A 13,644-nucleotide genomic window follows, 5' to 3' on the forward strand; every position below is an offset into this window, starting at 1 on the left:
TGAGGAGGATAAGCCAGAATCCTGCTTTTGGGAGGCAAAGGAAGAAGTTCGCAGGGGAGCATCTCATCTTTCAATATGACAGCTTTCACCTAATTCCCTTATTTTCTCTACATTGCTTCAACCCAACCTTACATTCAGTTCCCAATTTTTCAGTCCCACCCCAAATTCCTGCCTGCAGAAATAGCCATGGGCTCCATTCCTGAGCCTTTGGACTGTTCAGCCATGGTTTCCTCACTCACCTTCACTTAAGCTTTAGCTTTCTCTAAGTTAGACACCAAGCATCTGTCTGGCTCTCTAGCTTTCAAAATTTTTGTTGACATCTCTTACCTGCTAAAGTCTTCTATATTCTTTGCCCTTGTGAGATTCATTTTCTTTTGTTACTTTTATTTGCTTGTGTTTTGGAGAGAGCAGAAATAAATGCAAGTATTCAGTCTTCCATTTTTAACCTGAAGGCCCTGAATTTTTTAGGGTAAGTAATAAGTTATTTTAAAATGACATTAGAATTATAACTGCATTTCATTCCATCATATGACTGTTCCATAATGCCTATAACCGGTCTGTGATTAATTTTTTTCCAAATTGTTTATAGTGCTTCATAAATAATTTAATCATTAAATCTTTGTGGTATTTATTATTATATACTTAAGATCAATCTCCTATTAGGAATAATATAGCAGGAGCCTACAGAAATACTATAGTGTCAATGGATTCATTGGGCATCCTATACTTAGCCCTCCAGAAATTACCATCAGACCCTATATGATTAAATTACAAGCCATCTATGTATATTTCAGTGTCTCTATAGCCTGGTGGTGGTGAACATTTCTCAGAGCTCTGAGGATCATTATAGGGGATCTTAGCGCTGGTGATGAAGATTTCTATATTCCTTTATCTGAAGCTCTGAAGTAAATTGTTTTTTATTTCTCTTTCCTCAGCTTGGCATTATCTGGACTGTGCCCTTTTTGAGGAAGAAGAGGATATGACTAGTTCTCTGGAAGAGGATATGACCAGTTCTCTTGTACGTTTTAAGCATTTACTTGTTTCCTGCATTATTTTACAATGCAGTTGCAGTGGCTTACGTTAACCTACTAGAAAGCTGGATAACAACTGAATTGAAAATCAAGGTGAGGGAAAATGTGGCTAGAAAATCAGAACCAGGGGAAATGTGAGATATGGCTATGCAGAAATAGGTCCATTCAGACTTAATTAAAGTTGAGTTCAAATTTGATTTATGATATGGAGAAGCAAAACCAAATAAGACATAAAGTTCACCCCATAATTTGCACTGTTTATGGGGAAAAACTTACAATTCAAGAAAAAGAAAAGTGTTTCATTGGTACATATTCCAGAGTAACTCTATAATTCTTATAATTTTAACCTCAATTTTTAAAAAGTACATCTTGGCCATAGATTAAAAACTAGAATTATATTCAAGAGTAAATTGAACACCACTTTCAAATGATACTACATGTATGTTTTCTTCAGCTGAAATTTTTTAAGTAGAGCTAAAATATATACTAATATTCTATGGCAAAATCTTACAGTTCTGGTATCTACAACTCTTAAAATGTTTGTTAATGGTCTCAGAAGATGCAGTATTCTTCATCTTCTTGCAGAATGACTCATTTTCCTCTGCTCTTGATTTTTTTGTTTGTTTGTTTCCAGCACTGGAATCCCTCACACTCCTGTATTTTAAATATTTACCACTTTACTGCCTCTTTTTCCTCAGCTCCTATCTTTTCCATCCTGAAACACACTTTTTTGACCATATGATTATGTGGCTCATCCAGTTTTTTCTCCTGCAGAGTGGTTTTCTGGACCTAGACAGACTTGGGTTCAAATCTTGGCTCAGCAGTTTACTAAGTGCATAATTATGGGCAAGTTTCTTAATCTCTTTGGTCTAAACTACATCATCTGTAAATGGAGATAATAATAATACTTATCCCATAAAAATGTTGGAAGGGTTAAATGTGCATAGTAAGTGCTCCATAAGTAATAGATGTAGTTAATTATTAGCTATATAAATCTTTCCTACCTGAAAAGATCTTTGGATGTGTTGGCTGTATTTACTGACCTACCTTTTTAGTTTAACGTATAAAACTGATAAGATAAAAGAGAGGATGCCTGATTTGGGTTCGCAAAATTAAGCCTTGTCTTCAGTAAAACTCCCATAAATACTGTAATAAGGCAAAACTAGAAACACTTTTTATAGTACATATACAGAAATATACTAGCAATTCTTTAAAACAATAATTAAGAATATAGAAAATTAGGTGAAGGACATGGGGAAGTAGTTGGAAAAAATGCGGATGGCCAATAAATATTTTTAAATAATAATGTCACAAAGAAATAGACCATTAAGATCTGCAGATACATTTTTAGATGTATTTTGAATTAGCAGGTAATGACCATCTTTTATGAGAGGATTCCAAATAATTAGTTCACATGTGCATTTTCTTTATAGAATAAAAAGCTAGAGATAAGAAGTTGTGCTCTACAAATAGGACACTCTTACTTTCAAAGAATTCATGCAGTTCCTTTCAGATACCAGAACCAGGTGTTTTGTTCTGGACTGTCGAATAGAAATGGACTGCCCACATTCCTGGGAATGCAGACCTAAATTCATTCTAGAATATGGATGTAAATATATTCATGGCAGCTTTTATTTATATTTGAATAGACTACATAGTAGCTAGAAAAATCTTTTACAATAATGTTATGTTGTTAATCCTTTTTCTACTTGAAACTAAAGAATTTTAAGAATGCCTACTTCAGTATTAGAATTTATGCAGGTGTCTTTTTCTAATCTGTCACTTATATATATTTTTTTCTGGTTGGGGGAGGTAATTAGGTTTATGTATTTATTTATTCTTAGAGGAAGTACTTGGCATTGAACTCAGGACCTCATGTGTGCTAAGCATGCACTCTACCACTGAGCTATAACCCCCCCCTTGTCACTTATATGTTATCATGTATCTTTTGTTGTATAGAAACTTTAAATTTGGATAGTACATCTAGCATATGATAAATACGTGCATCCAGTAAGAATTCAGTTAAAATGAATACCAATATTAATTTTGGTAGTTATAGTTAAACTTGGGAGACATTTATTTTTACCTTCCCTCATCACTAATCATGGAGACGACTGGCTAAATCTTCTGTCTCCTCAAGATAACATACACTATTGAGTGACTGTTACATCCTATGGAGAACTTCAGTCTTTCATCCCAAGAGCACTCTTTGAACTGATCTATGCAACATTAATATTTACTAGTCTTTTCTTTCATGACTTGCCAATGTTGATCTTTTCTAAGATATCTTTCCTAGTATTAAGTTATAGAGATAGTTTCTTTTCATAGCTTTGGAGTATTTTTTAACTGAAGTATAGCTGATTTACAATATTGTGTTAGTTTCTGGTGAACAGCAGAGTGATTCAGTTCTACACATATATATTTTTTCATATTCTTTTTCATTATTGGTTATAAGCAGCTGTTGAATATAGTTCCCTGTGCTATACAGTAGGACCTTGTTGTTTATCTGTTCTGCATATAGTAGTTTGTATCTGCTAATTCCAGACTCCCAATTTATCCCTTTCCACCCCTTTCCCCTTTGGTAACCATAGTTTGTCTTCTGTGTCTGTGAGTCTCTGTTTTGTAAACAAGTTCATTTGTCATTTTTTAAAGATTCCACGTATAAGTGGTGTCATATGATATTTGTCTTTCTCTGTCTGACTTACCTCACTTAGTATGATAATCTCTAGGTCATCCATGTTGCTGCAAATGGAATTGTTTCACTCTTTTTTATGGTTGAGTAGTATTCCATTGTGTGTGTCTGTGTGTGTGTGTGTGTGTGTGTGTGTGTACACACTACATCTTTATCCATTCATCTGTCAATGGACATTTAGATGGCTTCCATGTCTTGGCTATTGTAAATAATGCTACTATGAGCATTGGGATGCATGTATTTTTTTGAATTAGAGTTTTCTCTGGAACACACCCAGGAGTGGGATAGCAAGAAAGTGAGTTTTGAGTGCAGGAGTTCTTGTGTTTCCAATTATCTGTCTTGAATTGGGGGATATTTGTGGGATCCTGAGACTTCCTGCTGACTTGGAGAAGTACAATGTGTTGGATAAAAATATGGACTCTGCTGCTACACTGCTTGGGCTGGAATTTCAGCTCTACCACATAGTAGCTTTATGACCATGGGAGAGTTACTCTTAACCCTGAGTTCCTTACCTTTCAAATGGACAATAATAGTAGCTACTTCATAACTTTATTAGGTGAATTTTGAAAGTTAATATATCTAAAGAAATTCTAACTGCTTGTACTCAATAGAGACAATGATGATGATGTTGTTGGTAGTAATGATCATAGATCATAGAGATAGTTTCTCAGAAACATTCATTGTGATTCAGCCTTTGGTAATTTTCATTGGTAGTTCTCATTTTTCTATCTTATTTATACTATGTCTTGAATATTCTCCCAAATGTGGGATATACATTTCTTTCTTAGAGGCTTTATAGATAAATATTTTTATTTCCTTATTTGGATATTGAAGTTTTTAAATAAGGAGGAAGAGTTAGATATTTGTGATCAAGTAACATTCTTTTCCAGAAATTTATCATTTGTTTTTTAGTTTCTATTATACCACTCTCATAGTTTTCTCATCCTGTGATTGTAATACAATAAGCAAGAAACAAAAACCTGAGACTCTTTCTTTGATGCTTTACTACTGATAATGCCCTTGGCCCTTTACCCACTGTGTATGTTCTCTACAACCCCTCATATCCTTTAGCCATGCATTCAGCTCCCAATTTTAGGTTGATGGACTGAGAAATTGTCATCTCCCCTCTTTGTACTGCTAACTGCATGGTGGAACATTTCCATCTGGAAAGTCCTATAGAAATTTCAAACTTTGCACATTCAAATTTTCACACCCCTCCTCCTTCCTCCTGCCTTAATTCTCTCCCTTCCCTACATTTTCTGTGTTCTCTTTCTCACTAGATCACACAATTGCTTGGACTGGTTCTAAGCCAGTTACCTGTGAGTCACATCTAACTCTTCCATCTCTGTCACAGTCCAGTGCAAATCAGTGACCACCATTTCCAGTTTCCTGCATAACAGATGAATTACAAAGTTTGCTGACTCAATAATTAACATACTCTTATAGGATACTTCTACTATGGTGTATTTTCTCCTACAGTATAAATACAAAATTAGGTAAATGTAGAGCTGATATACACTATCTGATCCCTGGATAGTAGCTAAATGAGTTCTTACAGCTTTGACCATAGTGTCTAGTTTTGATGGCTTCAGATTAATTAAGGTTGTGCTTTCACAGGAAACAGTAACATTTAAGGATGTGGCTGTGGACCTCACCCAGGAGGAATGGCAGCAAATGAAACCTGCTCAGAGAGACTTGTACCGTGATGTGATGCTGGAGAACTATAGCAACCTAGTCACAGTGGGTAAGGGTAGCTTTGCAACTTTACATAGATTCTTTTCCATTTTTGCAATGTGTGAAGACTTCAGCTTGCCTGATGTCATTAACTAGGCTTCCCTTTCTCCATGTGATTGTATGTGCTCGTCTTCAGAGTAAAGGCTAATTACTTTGTCTCACTGTGGAAGTTCCTCCATTCTTACCTTTCACAGGTTCTCAAGTCCCCAGGACTTAGCCCAAAATCTAGATGACTGTCTCTAGCGTTAACATTCAAGTCCTTTGCTGTCTCCCATTATAGGCTATCAAGTCCCCAAACCAGATGTGATCTTCAAGTTGGAGCAGGAAGAGGAGCCATGGGTGGTAGAAGAGGAAATATTTGGAAGACACTATCCAGGTAAGTAAGTGAAAAGGCAGGTCTGAATAGAAAGCCACGTGACAGTTGTTCAGGGGGTTGATACCATTTCACATTTTCCAAGATTTTCTTAAAGGCCCTAGTCTTCTAAAGTGCCTTAGATCATTGTGATGCTTTCAGATGCTATTCATACATTAGAGCAATCTTCCTTTTTCAAATTTAAGAAGGCCAGTAGCCCTATCTGATTTCAGGATACCAAAACTTCCCTAATTCATTTACAGGATTTTGTCCCTGTCTCTGATCCGTAGCTCTCTCTTTCCTTTGTGTTCATAGTGTTTTTTTTCCCTCATGCATTCAATATTTCGTGGATGTGTAGTATTTAAAAACAGAGTTGTTTCAGAGTTAGATTCCTTTTCATTTCTTACCTTCTTCCCATTTAGAAAAGCCTCAGTTTTGTAACAGTATTCACACTTTCCATTGCATTTCACAAACCTCATAATCCCATATAGCTTTGTTTTCTTTGTTTAGTTTTGTGTCGGGGGGAGGGGGTTAGGTTAATTTAATTAATTAATTAATCTATTTTAATAGCAGTACTGGGGATTGAACCCAGGACCTAGTGCATGCTAAGCTCTGCCACTGAGCTAAACCTCCCAGCCTTACCGCCCCTACACCAAACTTTAAAAGTTTCTGGATTACAAATTGTTGCCTTCTTTTGCTTATTCCCACCTTTCATTCCTTTCAATTTTTTTGAAAATATAACATATGCACAGTTGGTTAAAAATATAAATAGTCCAAAAGATAACATTGAAGAGTGAGTCTCTCATCCTTGACACTCAGTCCCTTTCTTTTCTCAGTTGCATACAGTTCTTTTTCAGAGTTGTCCTGGCTCTTCTCAGTTGTTTATTTTACCATATGAATTTTAGGTTCACCTGTCTATTTCCAGAGAAAAACCTGCTGGATTTTTTGTTGGGAATGTGTTAGAAGTATAAATTAACTTTCAGAGAGTTGACATCTTCATAATGTCAAAGTTTTCTATCCAAGAACATAATCTGTTTCTTTGTTCAGATCTGTCTATTTTTGTGCCCTTCAGAAATGCTTTCCAACATTTCCTTTGTAACTTTTGTAAATTTCTTATTAAGGTTTATACCTAAGTAATAGACAAGAGAAAAAAAATCAGTACCAGAAGAACTGGAAAGGACCCTGTAAAAAACCATCTTTATTTACAGATGATAAGATTGTATCCCCATAAAACACATGGGAATCAACTGCAACAAATAGTAAGAGAATCCAGAGAGATGGTAGGTTATCAGATTAACAAATAAAAATCAGTGGTGTTCATGTATACTTCAACAATTAAGTAGAAGTTATAAGGAAAAGGAAACCACATTTATAGTCGTAACAATATGGATGAAGTACTATTCTGGGCTTAGATATATGGCAGTGTACTGAACAAAGTCCTGTCCTCATGGAGCTTGTAATTTAGTGTGAACTAGTGTCTCTGAGGTTTTGCATGTAAGAAAATGCCTTTTTAAAAAACCTTTCTATTTAGCTGAGATTTGGCTGTGTACGTAATTCTTGAGCATACTGTCTTCCCTGGACGTTTTTGTAGACAGTTACCTAAGGACTTTAGACAGTCCTTTACTGTCTCCTGGCTTTGAATGTTGCTTGGAGAAATCTGAAGCTCGATTGTTTCTCCTCATAGGTGACTTTATATATTTGCTTGGATGCCCATAGATTTCTTTTTTTTTTTTTAAACTTTAGAACTTTATGAGACTTATTGATCAGTCAATATCGGAGTTTCTTTTAAACTTACATATTCATGTGTTTTGGTTTCTGTAGTGTCATTGCATAGATCTGATGCTGGTTCCTTTTATAACTATCATTCCTCATCTTTGAATCAAAGATTATTTCCTGCTGGACCCACTATTCACAGAAGGAGAGTTTTGAAGATTGTCCAGAAAAATGCTCTGAGCTAGTAGGAAGCTTCTGTTGCTCATTTGACCTCTTTTATCACACAGAGTTTTGTGTTGAAAGTTGGGTTGCCCTTTACTTCTCCTGAATCAGAGATTATCAGTTGCTTGCTTCCTCTGGCACTTAGTATCTCTTCTGCACCCCAGTGCCAGCAGCCTACTTGTACAAGAGTAATGTCTATTTCACATCTCCTTGTTTAGCTCTTTCCTACCATTTGACAGGGCCAGATGAAGACCATGATGTTCCCGCCTGTTATAAACACATCTGGATCCCATTGTTGCCAAACATGACTCATTCATTCTGCCCATAGGGTGTGCCTTCTGTGGAGAACGCTGTTCACCATTCTTTCTGTCTGAGATAAGAGAGAACAGCCACTGTCTCTGGCTTTTTCCCTACTTGGTTCAATCTGTCCTCTGGTCTTTGCTTATGCACTGGAATTGGAGTTTAGCTGTCTTACTTTTATTGAAGATGTACTTTCTTTTTCTGTTTCTTCTTCATGTTTGCAGAGAGGAGAAAAGACAGAGATGTTTAGTTCCACCATATTGAAACAGCGAAGTCCTCTTCTATATTTATCCTGTGGATCACCTTCTTGGAACTTTCTTCTTTGCTCCTCTCTAAAGGATTCTGATTTCTCCTTAGTTCCTGTTTATTGTTCATTTCTTATTCCCTTATGAACTGTTTTACATGGTTCCTTTTCTCCAGCCCTCACTGAACATTATACATAACGGTTCTAATTACATAGAGACTCCTTTTTCCTTTACGATATAGGTGTGTTCATATCTTTGGGTCAGTATATAACTGCAGAAATGACAAGATTGGAATATGTTGTCTTTAATGTCTCCAGTATTGTGAAACTCTTCACAACTTTGCCTTGAAGTGTGCCTTTTATGAGTGCTCTTACCTGTCTTGGTTCTAGAAGTTGTTTAACTTTGATCTCAGTTTCTAATGAATGGTCCCCAGCATTTCCAGCCTAAATAAATCCTTCCCCATCTCTGAGCTAACTTGCTGCTTTCATCTACTGGAGTGACTTGGTGTCTAAAAACATATAAGACAGTACTATGTTATAGTATATATTTTCAGACTTTGATGTCTGAGACTTAAGTTATTAACTCACCAACAGAAAGTAAGTCTGTGTCTTATTCTTCATGTAAATGATTCATGAATTGATTAATGTAGAGCTATATTTAGAGAGATTTTTCGTATTGTTTTTGTTGTTTTAAAATACTTACAGAACTTTAAAGTAAGTGCAGAAGGATTCAGTTAGAGTTTAAAAAAAAGACAGCAGAACCACATGAAATATTGTTGAAATCTTAAATTACATGTGAGGCATTTATTTAGTAAATGAATGAATCAGACAGAGAATACCTTAAAAGTTTTAAGAGAAGGGCTGTAGAAGGAGTAACAAGATAGAGAAAGTATTTGTTTGTTCCTTTGTTTGTTTTAAAGAGGGCTTAAAGCTGTTTTCCTGTTAAGATTTGTAGATCTTAAGACTTACTTAGGAAATGAAAAAAAATAACAAAAGATTTGGAGAGTAAAATTAACATGACATATTTGTGGAGTAAAATTATAAGCATGTCTGATTGTAAAGGATTAGTGAAATACCTGGTGGGTTATCTAGTATAGAGTCAGAGAGTTCCAATCTTTGTCTGCTTTCAGGGCCTCTTTTATGTTTTTTTGTTTTGTTTTGTTTTGGTTTTTTTTTTACATTTTTTATTGATTCATAATCATTTTACAGTGTTGTGTCAAATTCCAGGGTTCAGCACAATTTTTCAGTCATTCATGGACATATACACACTCATTGTCACATTTTTTTCTCTGTGATTTATCATAACATTTTGTGTATATTTCCCTGTGCTATACAGTGTAATCTTGTTTATCTAATCTACAATTTTGGAATCCCAGTCTATCCCTTCCCACCCTCTACCCAGCACCACCACCCCCCGGTAACCACAAGTCTGTATTCTCTGCAGGACCTCTTTTATGTTTTTAAATGTTGTTGGCAATTTAACTTTATCCCTTCTTTAACCACTGAAGCTATAGTTTTGCCTTTTGCCTGGTTACATCTAACTTGGCAGCAAGGTTACAATAGTTACCAGCAGACGCTTGTAAGATAACTGAATATAAAGGTTTAAAAATATCCAGTTATCTGAATTTTCAGTAACCCACAGCTGATGGAACTCCAAGAGTATGGAAAACCAACATAGAGCCAATGATACAGAAAAGAATATTATCATTTTGGTAACAGTATGTGAGCCATGATGAAAGAACAAAAGCAGAACACAACAGGATTTGATGGTTGCTGTGTACATCTTACTGCATCTTATGTTGGTTTGTGTCACTTTGAGAAATACTGAGATTGATCATGTGTTGAGACAGATGCATGTGTTGTGAATCAGAATTCACCTGTTTTAAAGATACTTATTAACCTTTTCCTTAAGGATTTTAGCAGCCATTGATGATTATTGCCTAGATCCATTATTTTATTAGAGGTTCCTTCTGCTTTTATCAGCTGAAATTCTCCAGTAAAGAACTCTCATCAATTATGTGATTGCCCTGATATATGTATCTACAGACCAAGAAAGATAAATACTCAATTTATTTTTCACTGCTTATTTTGTTATCATTGACATACTGTTACTACTGAGCCAAGATACGGCTGTTAATTACATATCTTTGTATTACTTGTTATCATTTCTAGAATTACTACTTAGCTAATTTTTCTGCTTGCTTTGTTTTTTAATCTATTTTTAATTTTACTGAGCTCTTAAAATCTTTATTTAAATAAGGAATCCATGAATGTCATTAGTTTACTTCATGTTGATATATGAATGGACACATTATACTGAGTGAGAACAGACACAAAGCATCATGTATTGTATGATTCCATTTGTATGAAATGTCTAGATAAATTCATAGAGACATAAAGCAGATTAGTGGTTGCCAGGGACTCGGGGGAAGAGAACAGAAAATGACTGTGGGTATGGGATTTCTTTTTGACATGATAAAAATGCTGTGGATTTAGTGGTCTTGTACAACATTGGGAATATAGTACAAGTTACTGACTTGCAATACTTCAAAATGTATAAAATGGTGGATTTTATGGTATATGAACTTTACCACCAAAAAATTTAATAAAATTGGACAAAAATTAATAAAATTATGAAAGACATCCAGTTGGCCAACAAACATATGGAAAAGTGTTGAACATCATTTGTCATCAGGAAACTGCAAGTTAAACCACAATGCAGTATCACAACACATCTGCCAGGACACCTGAAGAAGAGTAACAATAATGAGTGTTGGTGAGGATGTGAGGAACAGGAACTCTTTACGAGTTTGATGAAATTGTAAATTAGAACGCTTTTGGATAGTGTCAACTAACACTGAACAAATGCATATCCTCTCATGCAGCAATTTTACTCCTAGGTATATACACCTAGCAAAAAGTAGTCCTATTTCCACTAAAAGAAATGTGCAAAGAATGCTCATAGCAGTACTAATCATAATAGCCCTAAACTGGAAACATCCCAAAGTCCATCACTAGGAAAATGGAAAAATAAATTGTGTTAGAATAGAATGCTTTATTTAGTTGTCACTCTCAAACTTTCTTTTCTGAAATAGCCTCTGGAAAGCTCTAATATAGGAAAGACTTTGGAATGTCCTAGTTGTTAAAAGGAAGTTAATGGTGTAACACAGTGAATAAAAAGGAATTGGACTCAAAAAGAGGTCTTATAGGTAATCAGAGGCCTTGTATAAGACTCATGTGGATTTTAAAAATTTCAGTTCAATGGGAAACTGTTTTAGTTTGGATATAGGTTTGGCTGCATATGACAGAGACCCCAAAATAATTGTAGTTTAAACTATATATATATAGAAATTTAATTTTCTCTTGCATTGAAATCCAGGCTGGAGTGGCAGCTCTGCTCTGCAAAACCATCACGTCCACATTGCAGCTGGCTTTGCTGAGGAAGTGGCAGAATAACACATGCAGGGCATGGGCCAGCTGACTCTTTAAGTTCTCAGAGGGTACTACACAATACTCCTGCATTTCTTTAGGTAGAATCCAGTTACATGGCATATTCTGCTGCAAAGGCAGCCTGTTCTCAACTGAAAACCATAGATTCAATCAACATCCAAAAGGAGACTAAGGCATTTTGGGACAACTAGTAGTCTCCCATCACATAATCCTTTGGCCTGGTGGAGCGTTTTAAACATATAGATCTTGTAGATTCTGATTCAGTTGATCTATAATGTTTTGTAAACATCCATAATTGCAACAGACTCCCAAGGTGATTTTGAAGTAGATCAAAATTTCAGGACCACTGACTTGTTAATTAACTCCCTCACTTTCTCGCATGAGCTTTCATTTCTCGGCATCTCCTTGTCCTCTTTTCACTCAGTTTCATGATAGTATTTGAGAGCTCCCCAAGGCTTTCATTTGTTATGTGAATTTTTTTCAATTCTCCCTCTTTCTACTAGAGATATTTTATTTCGCTGGTAATACAAAACCAGCAATTAAAATGTGTTTCTTATCTTTCAGACTTGGTTTCCAGGTGTGAGCCCAAGAAGTTATCTCCAAAAAGAGGTATTTATGAGACAGAATCATCCCAGTGGGTTGTCATGGAACCATTTAAAAGCCATAACCCGGAGAAATCCATTTTCAGAGATACTTGGGAATGCAAAAGTCAATTTGAGAGACAACACGGACAGCAGGAGGGCTATTTCAGGCAATTTATTATCAGCCATGAACACATGCCCATTTTTAGCCAACATGCTTTATTCCCTCAGGAATTTTATACTAGAGAGAAAAGTTTTGAATGTAGAAAAAACTTCAATGGCCATTTATTCTTTAGTCATCACAAAAGAACTCATTCTAAAGAAAAACTTTCTGAATGTAAGGAATGTGTAGAAATTGTTGGTACATTATACCTTACTAAAAAGCAGAGAATTCAAAATAGCAACATGTGCAATGAATGTACAGAACAGTGGAAGGCTTTTATTCATTGCTCACAACCTAAACATTTGAGAATCTACAATGGTGAAAAACTCTGTGAATGTAAAGAATGTGGGAAGATCTTTAATTATGGCTCAGAACTTATTCTACATCTTTTTATAATTTCAATCTCTTTATTAATGGTTGATCTTTGATGAAGCATTGTCATGGTATTTTTCTTAGCTTCATTAATCGTGATTTTCTTTAGCTGTTGAACATAATTTTAATGACTGGTTTGATATCCTTGTCTGTTCAATGTGATATCTGGGCTCTTTCAAGTCTGTTTCTGTTACTTGCTTTTCCTCTGTGTATGGGGCTTACTTTCCTATTTCTTTATATGTCTCATTTTAAAAAACTTTTTTAAACTTTTTTATTGATTTATAATCATTTTACAGTGTTGTGTGAAATTCCCATGTAGAGCTCAGTTTTTCAGTTATAATAATTTTTTTTTGTTTAAAATAGACATTTTGGTAATATATTTTAGCAACCCTGGATACTGATTTCCCCACCCTCCTTTCTAAATGTTGAAAATTTGTGGCCCTGTATCTAACTCAGAGTCTTTTTTATTTTACAGTTGTAAATAGAGTGATGTTGTCTTACAGCCCTTCAAAAGGGATAGGAGTAAAGCATTCAGGGACACTGTTCATAAGGAACTGTGCCACAGAGTTCCATGTAAGTTTTTTCCTGTAAGCCTGAGGATCAGAATCTCTTGCTCACTGAGGCACAGGCAGCAGCACCAGCAAAGGTGTCTTAGCAAAGGGTCTTAGGAAACCATCTGGTTTTAGGAAAGTAGACTTAGCATGCCATGTGGTGACTGCACTTCCTTCAAGGAAGCAATCACCCCGTGGACCTCACTATTGCACGGGATGTCAGTCTCCTTCTTAGTGCA

The 13,644-nt window shown here is 35.5% G+C and overlaps 2 protein-coding genes across 8 annotated transcripts in view; one reads left to right on the forward strand and one right to left on the reverse strand.

Moving 5' to 3' along the window:
- LOC140698384 (zinc finger protein 568-like) overlaps positions 1-13,644 on the forward strand; it is a 125,386-nt gene that overhangs the window by 53,033 nt on the left and 58,709 nt on the right. For 6 of the 7 annotated variants that reach the window (XR_012076173.1, XR_012076170.1, XR_012076171.1 and 3 more), the window contains exons 2-5: positions 936-1,018; positions 5,341-5,467; positions 5,738-5,833; positions 12,303-12,347. Coding sequence is in view for 2 of the 7 variants with exons in the window: in XM_072968715.1 (XP_072824816.1) it covers positions 936-1,018; positions 5,341-5,467; positions 5,738-5,833; positions 12,303-12,347 (351 nt within the window). In the remaining 5 variants the exon portion in view is untranslated. Of the gene's footprint in view, positions 1-935; positions 1,019-5,340; positions 5,468-5,737; positions 5,834-12,302; positions 12,348-13,329; positions 13,497-13,644 lie in introns of those variants that run through there. The other variant, XM_072968716.1, reaches the window with a different exon arrangement.
- LOC140685404 (uncharacterized) overlaps positions 1-13,644 on the reverse strand; it is an 88,261-nt gene that overhangs the window by 26,786 nt on the left and 47,831 nt on the right.

The sequence above is a fragment of the Vicugna pacos genome, chromosome 9, assembly GCF_048564905.1.
Source record: "Vicugna pacos chromosome 9, VicPac4, whole genome shotgun sequence".
In the NCBI taxonomy this organism is placed as follows: domain Eukaryota; kingdom Metazoa; phylum Chordata; class Mammalia; order Artiodactyla; family Camelidae; genus Vicugna; species Vicugna pacos.